Here is a 16,282-nt window from a genome sequence, read left to right as displayed (position 1 = left end):
AGTATATATATTCACGGATGTAATGCACAAATTCACATCTAATGCACAAATGGAAAGTTTTTTCCATTTTCAAGGGGGCACCACATGGTACTGTAGGTGCTCAGAGCCACGGTGTTAAAGGAAATGCCATGAACATGAGAAGCTCCACTAGTACAGACTTGAAAGAGATGCAGTGCTGCGTGTGTTTAAGAAAGTGGTGCTCAGCAGGCCTTTTATTCCACCTTCAAAGTGACGTCCAGAGCACCACTTCACAAAAGCAGAGCATCACAGTGGTGTGACAGATTAGAACAGATCAATAACATTAGCAGAAGACAAACATTCAACTCCGGGACTTGCTTTACCACAAACAGAACACTTAAATTTATAAGTACACAAAAGAAGAAAAATAAGTCTTCAGTGACTTATGCACTTCAGCCACAAAACACTGTCATCTTACAGTCTAAGAATAGCACAGTGTCAGAATTTTAAAAAAAGGAACACACATTTTAATTTCCAGTTGCCTAGTGGAAAAAACTGTCAAAAAATCTTCATTTGCATGACTACACTGTATCAACACGTCTTTAAAAGGGGAGATAAAATATCTGAAATGTAAAGAGCTTAGTTTTGCGGTATAGCTGAAGAAACTGAAGTATTGTCTCGCTCAATTTGATGGAACTGCAAAAGTCTGAACAAAGGCATACAGTGGCCCATGACTTCCTCATTCACATGAATTTTGGCTATAGCATTTTTATTCTATCACTATAAAAACTCTGAATTTTGTGTTGAGTCAGCTTCCAAATTGCAATAAGGTGATAGTGTGCATGCCTCCAAAGTCTGCTATACTCAACCTTTATTCAAGTTCTCCTTTTTTTCTTTTTTTATGGTTCGACGGTGACCTTTTCCGTTCTCCTCATTACTACAACAAAAGCCCATTTTGCTTCTGTGCTCAGCATTTTTTTTAAAAGAAGAACTGGAAATGCTTCTTTTTGTTAGCTGATGGTATTGCTTGACAGAGACTACAGTCAAAAGTAATATAAAGATCTGGAAAGATCAGGCATAATAACTAAGCAATTACTATAGTAAGTTACAGTATTTGCAATAAACAATATACAAGACCCTGAAATGTCTTTGTAAGGATCAAAGTGAAATTTAAACTGTGGGCCACAGTTGCTTGATAAATGCACTTTAGGAAAACTCATTTAGTGCTCTTTCCATTGCCAGTGTTAATAACCTGACCAGAAAAGTGTCTGGCTACCACAATTTACACAGTGCTTGATGTCTATATGCATAATCCTTCTGGTGAGAGCGGAACTCCATTCACAGGGATCACAGATTTGTGATTGATACACCAAAATTGTTAACCCAAAGTGGCAGTTATAGTAATAAAAACCTAAGATGTATCAATTTTTGCACAATATATACAGTATACATGGACAAAACAGCAAAAGGAACAGAGACTAATTGATCTCCTTGTGTTCTTTCAGCATTTCCCTAAACTTCAGTACCGTACCGTAAACTTCACCAGGAGCATGACTTTTCCAACAGCACTGCACACAGAAGATGCACGAGCACCTCAAAGATGTCATGCTTGCCCTCACTAACAGGCGGAGGGGTGAGTTAGCATTGATGTGGCAGCCAGTTACACCAGCTTCCAACTTGTCTCTCAGGTCCAGCTGCCGTGGATACCAATTGACAGGAGACCCGGACCACCTGAAGACGACTGACGATCATGCCCATTTCAAGCAGTTCAGTATGTAAAACTTCTGATCTCACAGAGCGTGAACATCTGTAATGGTTTTGTCTTTGCCCTTTGAGGAGTATTACTCTGGCTACATTGGAATCCAGACTGCTTTGCTTACTACTAACTCCTGAATCTCCCCTGTGCTTGATACTCTTCTCTGCTTACATGCTGGGACCCCGAATGTTTCTTTAAGACTTTGGCTTGGATTCTCCTCTCATGCCTGCTACGGTTTTCCTGGATTTGACCCTAGCTTCGCTGGACCCTGACTACTCACAGGAACTCTTGTTAGTGATTTAGGTTTGTGATTCACCGGCTTTGACCCCCACCTGCATGACCTCAATCTCAGAATGTGTTTACTTCCTGAGTCTCTAGCTAGCTACAGCACCACAGCGGTCTGTACAGTTACCCTGTGAGGGAGATTCTCGCCTGTTCACTTTCTTCCTCATCTGCCTGTCACCCAGCACGTGGGATCACTGCACACCTCACAGATCCATAGATCCGCTGCTTGATTGATACGCAGTGAGGCAAGCTCACCTAGACCGCGAAGAACCCTTGTCCACAGAGAGGGGAGAGAGCAAGCTCATCCAGAGCAGGATCTTATTATGAAGTACTGAAAGCCCGCTTCTTTGCAAAATGTATACGCATGTGTGCAGCAGCTGTGCATGCAAAAATAACCGAATTTAGGTCAAATGCACTCTGACACTCTGACATACAGTTTAAGCATGCTGCACAAAAACATTTTTTAACTAATGCTTTTCATTGTCAAAACATAATTTAACCCCAAGTTTAACATAAATAAAGAAACCCAAGTTTATTGAGATTTTTGTTTCCTCACACCTAACTAACATGACAGTGCTCCTGCAGTAATGAAAACATTTGTTCACATCTTGAGATTCAAACCCACAGGCACATCACTTCCTCCTCAAGAAAGACTGAAGTGGCTTCTGTGAGTCTTTAAGCCGTGTCTGCCCTATTTAGGGCCTGCATGCAAAACATTTTTTCATGTCACCTCAGGGTCTGTGGATTGATGTGTTTGTGACCATCTGAATGTTGGGGAAGGGGTTAAACACTTTTATCTCACCAGTAGTCTTTAAACACACGTCTGTTTTGACCTGGTCCGTGTCTTTAATTTAACTTGCCCTGAAACCTGGGGTGGAACAAAATGCAAATCAATCAGCTATTTCCAACCCCGCAGGGTGCAAACTCACATCTGATCTTATATGGTCTCAGCAAAATGTATATGTGGCACTTAGCCAAATCACATGACTGACAAGTCATGAATATTTCAAACTTCCTGGTCTCAACAAATGAGTGAATTGTTTCACTTTAAGAGATTGATTCAACACAAGGTACAGTAATGACTGCGAACAAGATAAAGGAGGTCCTGCAAAGTTCTGCTGTGATAATCACAAACTGTGAAGTGATATATTTCATATGGGACATGGACAAACCTCTTCAATGTAATAAAGAATCAAACTGTATTCATTGTCACTGGTATATGTTTAATGACTAATCACATTTACCATATGTTACATGTATACAGCGCGTTGCTGCTGCCATTAAAAAAAAAACACCTATTGTGTTTCTTCTCAAACTAAATACACCCTGTGGCTATATCAAAGCAAACCTTTATGGTCTCAGTCACATCTGAAATGTAATGATTATGCTGTCCCTGGCTTCAGTTCCCATCATGCATTGCACAAACATCATGCTAAATGATAAATAGGGTCTCTTTCTTTCTGCTATGATCACACCTGAAATGGTTTACCATTCTTAAGTCTGATCAGTTCCTTAAACTAGTGTTGTGTTTTTCTGAAATCTGTTATACATTATATATAAAGTCAACAAAGTTTCACATTTTTACAGTATGCAAACAGTTGTCATTTTATTCAGTCTGTTTCAAGTTAAGTCTGTTTGGTAAACAGAATACCATATCCTCATTATTAAAACAATAATTTTTAAACATTTTTTTTAAAGGACCAATGTGATAAAAACACAACGACAATAATAAATTGTTTTACATCATATACAGGTGCTAAAGCATTATTAGAATCAGTAATGTCAGAAATATATTTCTGAAGGTATATAATGATTTTTTTCGGCTACTAGATAAGGTTTTTGAATACAATTACTGCAAATTTGCAATGGCAGATTTTCGAATTAATTAATACCAGTTATTACATAAGAGAAACTAAAGAAAATCAGGCTTATTGGCGAATGAAGGAACTTAAACGATTCAGGAAAAATTAATCGTGGGACAGCAAAACTGAAAAAACAGGCGTGCCTTGCCTATAAGGAAGTAACTGAGCTGTTTTAAGCGTTTTCGTGTAGAGACAAACCGTTCGTCAGATTTATTGAGATGTGCAGATAATCTGCTTTACGGAACATGTATATGAAATAAAACAATACGAAAACATTTTTGAAGGGACACGAAAATGTGTTTACTTTTAAAACGGAGAGTTAGGATTGTAGGCTTCATACTGTATATACGCCGGTTGCATGCAGTATACGATGCAGTACTTTAGTATCATTTGATTACAACAGTTAGAAGTAATTTCAACAATATCCATAGAATTTGATCAAGCGTGTCTTTAAAAAAATAACCCTGATCTGCACCCCATGTGTTTGGAAAGAGTCCACGTTCCGTGAGAAAGCATTTTATCTTTGCTTAAATGCTTCTGATTGCCTTCAACAAAATACTGACCAGGTTATCAGTGTGTGGTCAATACTTAAGGAATATCTTACAAATTGACTATAAAAATACTGAAATAAATGAATGTATATTTGAAAGACTAAGATTAAACCTAGGTCTGCTCGTCAGAAAACACATTGATCAAAAAGGATTAAAGAGTTTACAGCCCAAAGACTTACATACCTCACCAAGGACATTAGCTAATCTGATTCTCTACGAAGAAATTCTGCAAAGTGAAAGATGCAGGTTTTTTTTTTCAGTTATAACCTTTGCTCCGTGTTACCGGAGCACACGCGGGTCACGCTATTCATGCAGTACCTTCGCATAAACGGTACATCTCTAAAGCATGCTAGTACTACAAACACACTAGTTTGTCGGTAATTACAGACCAGGAAACAAAGTGAAATTTAACAAACAGTCTGCCTAGCAAACGAATTACAAAAATACACCTTAAAAACATACCTTTAAAACAGAAATCAATGAACGGAGAATGAATAAGGAAGTCTCAGCTCCGCGATCACAGTGGGCTTGCAGAAGAGAAATTTGCAGCGGTGCTTCTTTCAGCTGTCTGCAGTTTCCGGGTTGGCCAATTTCTAACGTCATTGTGATACAGTTACACAGGTTCAGACACAGCACTGACACAGCCAGAGAGACAGGCGATAACTATAAAAGGAATTGATTCATTCAGAGAGTCAGTAGAGGAAGCGGTATCACATCTGAAGCCTCGGAGAGCCGATTTTAACATGAATGTAAATGAGAACAACTGAAGGAGGAACGGGCCGCTAGTTAACTGAAAATGATTTGTCCTCGGGTTACACTTTTAATTTGCTTGTATTTGTAAGAACCTTTTTTCAGAAAACATCACAGCTTGTTGAAATTTATTTTAATGACCCTAACATTAAAGATACCGAATTAGATTCATTGGGCCCAGACTAAAACTTCCTGAATCGTGAATACAGTTAAGCGGCCGCAGGAAAGTCGTTTTTACGCACTGCGGAGATCACCCACTGGTTGCGTTCTCGTAGCATAGGATAGTACTCGTGCCGGCTGTTCGAAGCTTCCGTGAATTATTATCTAGGGTGATGCAAGTGCTTGTACTATATGTGTATAACAAAAACAATACTGCTAAAATAACGTAATTATTAAGGCCACTTGATCTCTACGACACACTATTGGTTGACGGCAGCATACGGTCGCCCGCAGTTCCTTTTTGCAGCCACGACTGGAGCGTAGAGAATCTGCAGATATGAGCATCTGCTCTTGCTTGACGTGGGTAGCGATTCTGTCCTTTCGCGCTCAAAACGCAGAAATGTGTAGATGTTTACAGAAATACAAAATCAGCGCCGTAATACCAGTGCTACGTTTTGAAATGCTTTTATCGGTGCGTAATTAAACTATGCATGCAAATATATTAATTCCCAAGGAATTTAGAGTGGTGCCGTTTCATAAAGTGGATTTGCCAGGACACACATCACAGCATGGTATTTGGGCTGTTAATGTTAGTGAAAAGCTACATTTTTGTCTTCAGTTTGCCTCCGACATGTGCGTTAATCTCATTTTTGTGTTTCTGTAAATAGTTGGTGGACCAGTAGGTGGCGGTCTTTCCTTGGATCAGAATTGACAACAAATGCCTTAGTATAGTGACAGGAAATGCTGTGCTCTAGGACGGTTATCAATTCGCGCTTGATTTTTCAACCAAAATAGGGAACAGCCGTGTATCAACCACTCCCACAATGAGCCTTTTATTCTGCAGAGATCCAGTTGGTTACATTTCAGATTACTTCTGAATGAGAGCAGTTCTTGAAACTGAGAATTTGTTACAGGGTTAACACCAATTAATAAAGTAATTTTACCTTTTAAGAGCTGGAAGCAAATCTAAAATGTGCCCCTAACAAACTGAAATCATTAGCCTAGATTAAGAACACAGCTGGGACACAAACCAGAAGGTGGAACAATCTCTTAGGACCTTGGTTGGGATCAAGATGGTGCTATATCATTAAATTGAAATCCTGACTCTTCTGGGTTCAATTCTAGTGTACCTAGTATTCTAGTTACTAGGTATTCTAGTTTGGAGTTTGCATGTTCTCCTCGAGGGGTGATCCCGTTTCCCAAACAGCTGCAATCTTTGTTCTCCCGGAGAGCGACCACTGGTCCCAGTCTGCTGGCTGAATAATAATAATAATAATAATTGCTTACACTTATATAGCGCTTTTCTAGACACTCCACTCAAAGCACTTTACAGGTAATGGGGACTCCCCTCCACCACCACCAATGTGCAGCATCCACCTGGATGATGCAACGGCAGCCATAGTGCGGCAGAACACTCACCACACATCAGCTATCAGTGGGGAGGAGAGCAGAGTAATGTAGCCAATTCATAGAGGGGGATTATTAGGAGGCCATGATTGGTAAAGGCCAATGGGAAATTTGGCCAGGACGCCAGGGTTACACCCCTACTCTTTTCGAGAAACGCCCTGGGATTTTTAATGACCACAGAGAGTCAGGACCTCGGTTTTACATCTCATCCAAAGGACGGCACCTGTTTTACAGTATAGTGTTGCTGTCACATGGACATGGACCCACTAACACCTTCCAGTAGCAACCTTAGTTTTTCCCTGGAGGTCTCCCATCCAGGTACTGGCCAGGCTCACACCTGCTTAGCTTTAGTGGGTTACCAGTTGTGAATTGCAGGGTGATATGGCTGCTGGCTTAGGCTCGAATAGGGCTCGAAATGCCGAATCCCGATAATTCTGCACGGCATGCAAAACATAGACCTTATCTTTCGAAGAAGATCCCACGACACTGTAATAGTATAGGAGTGCTAAAGCAGGGGTCCTGTGCAAATTTCAGTTTTGGCTTGCGCAATCCAGCTCCAGAATTCCCCTGTAAATCCAATTGCTCTAGTTAATATCGCACTCCTGACTTGCTGACCTGCGAGCTCACCATAGCTGTCGCGCGTCACACAGCGTGTCTGTTTCAGTAGTAGATATTTGGGTCCTCATCTGTTCGAATAGTCCAATATGACGGGAGGAATTACAAATTATTATCCTAATTGTCTTAATACATACTGATCCAGCTAAACACGCTTTAGTACTGGATTAACATTTCAATATAATTAGCACAAATAATTGGGAAGAAAAGATACAAGGCAATTTATCGCCGGATGATTTTGATTCACTAGTATAATAATGCAAAAAGTACCAATACGTTAAAAACATATTTGATAACTATGTTCATAATAAAGCATCTGTATCCGGAGTTGTTAGCATTTTACATTATTGCCAATCACACGTAAAAGGCAGATTTCCCTTACACATGTGTCATTTTAAATTCCTTAAAATGCTCTGAGGTCAGTTCTTACCGAGATCCGCTGACAAGTACAGGTGAGTGTAATGATTCGCTCGTTGTACTTAACAAGGCGATGTAATAGGTCTCAGGCTTTATAAACAAGGATCGCCTCAGACGAAAGTCTTTGTCGTGAGAGAAAAGGAGACAACGCAATTCTTTAATAGAAAGTGTTGTATAACTGTAAACCACCTGAAGAAGAGACGGAAGTCGAGGTGTAGTCTCACAATGCCGAAGGATAGGATTCATATTAACCTTGTGATCATCGGTCATGTGGATAGTGGAAAATCCACTACCACTGGTCACCTCGTTTATAAATGTGGCGGAGTGGACCCCAGGACTATCGAGAAGTTCGAGAAGACCGCAAGCCAGGTACAGCCTTCGTTGATGCGTCAACTATTTTAGAATGTAACGGTGTTCCATCGTGAAGTAGGCTATAAAGAGCGGTGTTTGGTTTTTTGGCACTGATTTACGTCTTAAGTGTTCCATATAGTCTACTGGTAACTGCAAGACTTTTTAACGGCTCTGAGCATGTTAATGTATGATACAACCAGGACCAAAAGTAAAGTCTGATCTGCGTCACTTACAATATATAAGAATGAAGTGAAATTCAGCAAGAACCACCACTTTACTGTATCCCCTTCTAGATGGGAAAGGGCTCGTTTAAATACGCCTGGGTTCTGGATAAACTGAAGGCGGAGAGAGAGAGGGGCATCACCATCGACATCTCGTTAATGAAGTTCAATACTCACAAATTCTACATTACCATCATCGACGCACCTGGACATCGCGATTTCATCAAAAACATGATCACCGGAACTTCGCAGGTGAATTGCGGGTTAAACACTGGGCCAGATGGATTAGTCTAGATACACTTTAACCTAATGTTGTGCAAATTGCATAAAGTAGGTCATCTCTACATTCTTTTTAAATGGGTGTTCTGGTTACCCTCTGTAGCCCCCTTATCGCTGTATGTACAAATTGCATCTGAGAAATACGTGTACGGATTGAGTCTCTCTTCTAGGCTGATGCTGCGCTCCTAGTGGTCTCTGCGGCCAGAGGCGAATTTGAGGCTGGTATTTCCAGGAATGGCCAGACAAGGGAACATGCTTTGCTGGCTTACACGCTGGGTGTTAAGCAGCTCATTGTCTGCGTCAACAAAATGGATGTTACGGAGCCCCCTTACAGCCAGAAGCGCTTTGATGAGGTGGTTCGCAACGTGACCATCTACGTGAAGAAAATAGGCTATAACCCTACAGCAGTGCCCTTTGTGCCAGTTTCTGGATGGACTGGAGAGAACATGTTGACTCCCTCCAATAAGGTGATTAGCATGTTTTCTTTTGCTTGAGTTGTGGCATGCATCTTCTCATAAGGCCACTTATGGTGTATTTATTTTTCTCCCCCTCCCTTTCAAAGATGCCTTGGTTTAAAGGGTGGAAAATTAAACGGAAGGAAGGCAATGCAAATGGCAAAACCTTACTTGAAGTCCTGGACTCAATTCTGCCCCCAGTGCGCACCGTCAACAAACCCCTGAGGTTGCCCTTACAGGATGTTTATAAGATAGGAGGTATTGTTTCTAACCTATCCTTTGAAGTTTACAGTATCCATTATTCAGTTATTACAGGTCAAGCCAGGAATGTTCCAGCATGGCAGCTGGGTTTATTGCTCAAAGTTGCCAAATGTTTGGAGAGGCAGTCTGGTCTTACACTGGTCATACAGGAATGAAACGGACTTCTTTCCCATTTAGTCATCTCCCTTTTATAATGTGCATCCGTTAGCAAGATTCTGAAGGAGAATGACTAAAATGGGGAGGGCTAATGCATGTTTTAACCCACGACTAAGTGTGTGGAGATGCAGAGGTGCATAGGAATGGAGATGCAGAGGTGCATATGTATTCCTAATGGTGTTAACATTATCATGGGTACTTTAGCACAGGTACCCTGATGAGCCTTGTTTTTTTTACCCACAAAGTGCTTTTGGACTTAACCAGTTGTTTACGATCTCAGAAGCTTATCTGCTTTGTACATTTCCTAGTACAAGAAACTGCTCTTTGATTAAAATCTGAATAAGAGTCAATGGTACTGAGGCTGATTGTAGCCATTCTATGCTTTTTGCTTCTAGGACTAAAAATAACTGAACTTCTAAATCCAAGCATTGGAGTCCTAAATCCATTTTTTAAATGGATTACAGGGTTTACATCTTAACAGGACTGCAATTGTACTGTCGATGGAAATGCTCAATCCTCTTGCATCCCTATCACTTCTCCAATGTCCCCAGGTATTGGTACTGTACCAGTAGGAAGAATTGAGACGGGGATATTGAAGCCAGGGATGATGGTGACCTTCTCGCCTGCGAAACTTACTGCAGAGGTTAAGTCAATAGAAATGCATCACCAAGGCCTCCAGACTGCTCTCCCTGGGCACAATATAGGCTTCAACATCAAGAATGTGTCGGTGAAAAATCTGCGGCGTGGGGATGTGGCAGGGAATGCTCAGCATGACCCTCCCTCTGATGTCTCCAGCTTTGTTGCACAGGTACCCCTTCTGAACCAACATGGTCAACCTCTGGTCCTAGAGAGCAATGGGGTCTCCTAGTTGCCACTGTTTCCTGTTTGGCTGAGATAGCTCATGGTGACATTCCTTCTAAACTTCCTAAACATTCCCATTACTAAACTTATCGATTTGTGTCATGTGATCTTTAAAGACTGTGAAGTCTCTTTTGCATGCATCATGGTGAATTATCAGGGTTTGGCATTTTGAGCCCTATTCAGCAAGCAGACCAGGACCAGGGGTCACTCTTTGAGGACAAAGATTGCAGGTTTAGGAAGTAGAGGGGGAAATGGTATCACCCCCCTTGGAGAACATGCAAACTCCAAACAGATGGTACACTAGAATTGAACCCAGAAGAGTTAGGATTTTAGTTTAATGAAATAGCACCTTCTTGATTCCCCGACCAGGGTCCCAAGGTCATTCCACTTCTTGGTTTGTGTTCCAGCTGTGTTCTTAATCATAGGCTAATGATTTCAGTTTGTTTGGGGCACACTTCTTAGATTTTTTGCTTTCAGCTCTTAAAAGGTCAAATGACTTAATGTGTAATTTAGTGTGAACCCTGTAACAATTTTAGTTGCAAGAACTGTTCATTTGAGGATGAGGGTTGGAAGCCATTTATATGCTATTCAACACTGTCTTTTAAGGTGGAACTGAGGAGAAATGTCATTTGACCACCTTTGTCACACTAACAGCTGCCTGCTGCCCTCTCCCGCTCCTTTAATTTTAATAGGTTATCATTTTGAACCATCCTGGCAAGATCAAAGCGGGCTACTCTCCAGTTGTCGACTGCCACACAGCCCACATCAGCTGCAAGTTTGTGGAGCTGAGGGAGAAGCTTGACCGGAGGTCTGGGCAGAAACTTGAAGACAACCCTCAGGTCCTGGTATCTGGAGATGCTGCTACTGTCAACCTGGTACCAAACAAGCCAATGTGTGTTGAGAGCTTCTTCAATTATCCTCCTTTAGGTGAGCACTGTAAATTATTCTCATTGCAGGAATGTTTGTGCCATCTCTGCTCCTTGCACTCGAGGAATCTGGTTTTCCTAATGAAAATGCCACTTCCTTTTTTTTTTTTTTTCCTGGTAGGCCGTTTTGCTGCCAGGGACCTGAGGCAGACCATCGCAGTTGGGGTCATCAAATCGGTAGAGAAGGTCAATGGGAACCCAAAGAAGTCTGTCCAGAAAACCCAATCCCTTAAATAACTTTTTTTTTTGACCGTGCTGGATAGGAATGTTTCAGAGCTCGTGAATGAAAGTCTGACCTGAGTTCTTGGTTCTAGACCATGGGGTTGTTGTGAATCTGTTAACATAAGCACTTTAAGTTTGCAGTACAGGAAGTTGTTTATTTTCAATTTCATTTTGTGGCTTTGATTATGGGGAATTTGTTCCAAATGTGGTTTGAGCTCTGTTCAGTAAATAAAATTCTCACTGGAGCATTTTGTCAACTCATTTTATAAAGTTTAGGTGGGGAGTAGTTTAAGATTTTCCCAACCCCCCTCCTTATTACCCTATTTTGTAAATGGAGGATTCAACATTTAAGTTTCTCCCAGGATTTGAACAAAGGATTAACTGGTGCAACAGTACATAATTAATCTACAAGGTTTGAAGAAGTGGCTTTAAGCTGCTGTTGGAAAGGGTGGGTTTGATTAAACCCAAGTAGACTTTGCTGCTTTTCTAAGCAGTAGAGAAATGATCTCTAATGATCCGATTAGAAAATGGGCTCACTTGTCCTTAAACACTAGCCTCCATCTCCCTACACTAGTGTATTCAAAATTGGGGAAATAAAATGGGAGTGGATTATGTTTAAGGTGATGGGGCTCAAAGACTGATGTGGTACTAACATACAAAAATTGGCAATATGTGTACATATGCTCTGACACCACCCAGAAGATTAAAAAAAAAACTTGAGTATGTCTCCTTGGTATTTGCTGAATTTACTCACAACTAAAGCACAGAAAATCCTTCTGCAATGTTATTGCAATTTAAGTCTTCCTGCCTGCTTTCTTACCTCTTGTTGGTAAGAGGGCCAGTGCTGAAGGCCTTCTTGCTTCTTTCAAACAGGTGCAGATCATGATGGCAAAGCAAGAGCTAATCTGTCAGATGTACAGTAGCTCAATTATCATTTAGAATCTCCAATTCCAATGTACTGTAGAGGGAGGTTCTGCAGTACCCCTGTAACAGCTTAAAGCAACTGAAAAAAGCTTAATTAAACATAAGTAGAGTTTTAAGTAACTCTGCTGGAGTACTTGGAGGTATTTCAGTGTGTAATTTCAGCTTCTTGGTAGCTAAAGACCTGGAAAAAGCTGTTTAAGGCAAAGCAGTTTAACATTCAATTTAGTTATTGAGTTTTGATGGGGGGAAAGCCCTACAGGTCAGTGAATATCATTGCACTACCCTGCCAAATCAAATACAGTTTTAAAATATCCTTCTTTGTCAACCTCTGAAGACAAAGGTCGTAACTGATGCCCTTTACCAGTAACATAGCTTTATTAAACTTCCTAATAACATGACTGTGCATGAGAAGTTTTAGAGTTACTGTGAACTGTCCAGTGCTCCATTTTACCTTAGACCTTGAAGATAAAGACCTCTTATGAGTGATGTCACAGTGGTTAGCGTTGTTCAATTCTGGAGCTGGGGTGCTATCTCTGTGGAGTTTGTATGGATTTCCTGCAGGGGCTCCAGTTTTCTTCCATGTCCAAAGACAATATGGGTAGGTTAATTGGCTGCCAGTAAAATTGGCCCTGGTGCAGTTATGCAATGTGTCTGTGGTAGTATGTGCCCTGTGATGTACTGGTACAGTATCCTGTCTTGGATATATCTTGCCTTGCACCCATTGCTTGAGAGCCTTGGGCTCCCCCACAACCCTGCCTTGGATCAAGTGGTACAAAAAATGGATGGATGGGCCTTGTGTCACTGCCAGTTATTGCTGTTGGGTACAAAACACAGGCATGAAGTCATTTTCTTCAACATAAAACTTTTATTAATTGATAAAATGGAATGACAGGGCGGAAGTCCTTCTTGACTGCTCTAATCAAACAGCACAACTCAATACTGGAACCGGAACTGGCAGCTGAGCAGAAGTCAAATCTGAAGGTTTACATCTAGTCCAGTTATTTCTCACAATTAAATATGTAAAAACAGTCATGGCAAACCCATTTAAAAGCATATCCAGAGCCATTTACAACAGAACAGCTTTTTTAAAAAAAGATCCTTGTGCAGAAGTTGACATTTGACAGGCTCCTCTGAGAGAGAGTCCCCCATCGTTCTTCTGGATGAAATAAATATTCACTAAAATACAATTGCACTCCTGTTATTTTTCTTTTCTTTTTAAAGAAATATGAACACGGTCCAAGCCTAAACATCTACACAAAGTGTTAATTGGGTATATACTTGCCTAAGGTTTATATTTAATTTGTTTAACAGGTGGGAAATTTGTTTTTTGGAAATTTATCATCTGAAATCCAGTTTTGAATTTTCAGCTATGGGACAAATTGTATTCTACATATAAAAATTACTTTATTTTCAATACTTGTTGAAGTGAATTTTCACACACTTTCAAATGGATATACAGCATATACGTTAACTCTAAAATGTAATGGACCAGGAACATTAAATAACACTGGAAGCTTTCATATAGCAATGTACTGTTTCTTGTTAATACAATAAGGATTTTAATAGCTAATGCAAATTGCTCATTCCCCTGCACAGTTAAATAAAATACAACAATTAATGAGGCACAATAAGATTCTGGTACAGCATGATTCTATTAATACCTTCGCCAGCCACTGCTGAGCTTCTAAAAACATATTTCACAATCCAATATATCACAAAAGTTTAATAATGTCCTCATACCTTCCAGAGAAGACCACATGCTAGGACACTGTAATACCTAGATACTGTATATGTGCATGTATACGCTATCCTGCCAGATAGCTCCAGGCAGGTGTCCAGACACCAGAGGGATGCCATTACACAGAGTGCACCTCCAGAACAAAATGGAAATGCCCTCACTTGCGAATGACAGGAAATTTCGCAAGATGTTCAGGTGTGAGATGCATCATTTCGTTTGGATCACAATCCAACTTGTATCATGAAACTAGATAGGAACATCTAAAAAAAAAGCCACTTCACCAAAGGAACATTCCAGTTTCTAATCGGAGTCGGACAAGTCATGAAAGAGACAGAATATACGAAGTTCTTAAGAAATCCATGCAAATTTGAAGGATTTTTAGTGCAACCAGCTTAGGACAGTAGGTGAAAAATATAAAACACAATTGCCATCTTCTGGACTGTCTAAAGAGGGAATGACTTCAAGTAGTCTGACAGCTGTCGCTAATGCTGATATTGTCTGGACATTTGTGACAGTGTATACAAAGCACATTCATTAAAAAAAATATTATGCAAGCGAGGATTAGGAATACATTTAATGAATATATATTTCATCCTTTGACGTGCATTTTTGGTAAGCTCTGTGGAAGTTACACAACCATCTTACCACATTTTTCAGTCCTGCACTCTCTTTTTAAAGAGAGAGATGAAGACTTAAAGACTAATTTATTCCTTTATGCGTCTGATTTTCCTGATGTTGCAATGTTACTGAGAAACACAGAGATGATCTTAACGTTAAGACAGTCAAGCTTATACGGGTTAGAACTTTGAACAAGACTGCCCAAGCTTCGTAAGCGCAGGCAGGGCATTTTTTGTATGAGTGTATATGCATATATATGTATATGTATGTACATACATACAGCTGAACAGCAAAGACAGAGATGTTACGTAAGTGCTAGATTCCAAGGATGGCTACAGCAAACCCAGTAAGGCCAGGTTCCAAGGCTATGATAATACTGGCAAAGGCAGGATAACACAGTATATTTACAATACGTATGTACTTTACACCTCATAAGGTGAACCTACATGATTTGTTTTGTCTTTTGTGTTTCTCGTTCTCTTTTATTATTTTAACAGCTGCTATATACACAATGAGGTGCCCAGGGCTGTGGGGTGGCAGCAGTCTTACTCTTTGCAGGAAGGAAGCATAGTGCGGTGCATGAATGATGTGCCCTGTGCAGGTCCAGCTGGTCGCTAATCAGAAAGGATGTGAACAAAAGACATGGGGAACACGCCCTTTCTCTCAGGCTGCCCTTCAATGTGCCCGATCTGTGAACAAAAGCACAGAAAACCGAACACTCATAAAGATCTCTCCGCACTCGCGCAGGACAAGTGTTTGAATCTAGATCCCTCACTCCTTCTTTAGTTTGATATCTACAAATTACGCCCAATAAGACGGCAACATGGACTAAACTGAAACTTCTGCTGTTTTCCAAACAAGCGTCTTTAATGTTAGAGATGCTCAAAAGCATTAAGGTCCACCTTCAGCCCCAGTGACACGTGGCCCCTAACAAATCCCAGTCTGAGATGGTTAATATCATACAGGAGACTTGCTCTTTTGTGCTCATAAAAAAATAGTCAAAACAGCTAAATCACCCTGCAAATCACAACTGGCAACCCCCTGAAACTAAGCAGGTGTGAGGCTGGCCAATACCTGGGTGGGAGACCTTCCAGGCAAGCTAAGGCTGCTGCTGGAAGTGGTATTAGTGGGACCAGTAGGGGGCGCTCACCCTGTGGTCTGTGTGGGTCCTGATGCTCCAGTATAGTGACAGGAACACTATACTGTAAAAAGGCGCCACTCTCTGTGGTCATTCAAAATCCCAGGGCACTTTTTTAAAAAGAGTAGGTGTTAACCCTGGTGTCCTGGCCAAATTTCCCCTTGGATTTAACTAACTGTGGTTTCTTAATAATCCCCAACGATGAACTGGCTTCATCACTCTGTTCTCCTCCCCACTGATAGCTGATGTGTGGTGAGCGTTTTGGTGTACTATGGCTGCCGTCGCATCATCCAGGTGGGGACTGCCTGTAAAGCACTTTGAGTGAAGTGTCCAGAAAAGCGCTACATAAATGTAAGGAATTATTATTATGTT

At 40.8% G+C, this 16,282-nt stretch overlaps 3 protein-coding genes across 6 annotated transcripts in view; 1 reads left to right on the top strand and 2 right to left on the bottom strand.

The window, feature by feature from the left end:
- fam49ba (family with sequence similarity 49 member Ba) overlaps window positions 1-4,967 on the bottom strand; it is a 67,071-nt gene extending 62,104 nt beyond the window's left edge. Inside the window, exon 1 of one of the 2 annotated variants that reach the window (XM_088918587.1) lies at window positions 4,875-4,967. The gene's annotated coding sequence lies outside the window, so the exon portion shown is untranslated. The remainder of the gene's footprint in view (window positions 1-4,874) is intronic. The other variant, XM_088918588.1, reaches the window with a different exon arrangement.
- Window positions 4,968-7,985: 3,018 nt separating this feature from the next.
- eef1a1l3 (eukaryotic translation elongation factor 1 alpha 1, like 3) lies at window positions 7,986-11,507 on the top strand. The gene is made up of 7 exons (XM_088919389.1): window positions 7,986-8,129; window positions 8,405-8,584; window positions 8,782-9,078; window positions 9,174-9,324; window positions 10,035-10,291; window positions 11,037-11,271; window positions 11,392-11,507. Exons 1-7 carry the CDS (start codon window positions 7,986-7,988, stop codon window positions 11,505-11,507), a joined length of 1,380 nt encoding a protein of 459 aa, XP_088775515.1.
- Window positions 11,508-13,261: 1,754 nt separating this feature from the next.
- The window catches only part of asap1a (ArfGAP with SH3 domain, ankyrin repeat and PH domain 1a), a 155,409-nt gene continuing 152,388 nt past the window's right edge, over window positions 13,262-16,282 (bottom strand). For all 3 annotated transcript variants that reach the window (XM_088918598.1, XM_088918599.1, XM_088918600.1), the window contains one exon: window positions 13,262-15,461. In XM_088918598.1, the coding sequence (XP_088774724.1) occupies window positions 15,387-15,461 (75 nt within the window). In that variant the 3' untranslated portion in view covers window positions 13,262-15,386. The remainder of the gene's footprint in view (window positions 15,462-16,282) is intronic.

Source organism: Atractosteus spatula, chromosome 6, assembly GCF_055471065.1.
Source record: "Atractosteus spatula isolate fAtrSpa1 chromosome 6, fAtrSpa1.hap1, whole genome shotgun sequence".
Lineage (NCBI taxonomy): Eukaryota > Metazoa > Chordata > Actinopteri > Semionotiformes > Lepisosteidae > Atractosteus > Atractosteus spatula.
This window is presented reverse-complemented; position numbering and strand designations above follow the sequence as displayed.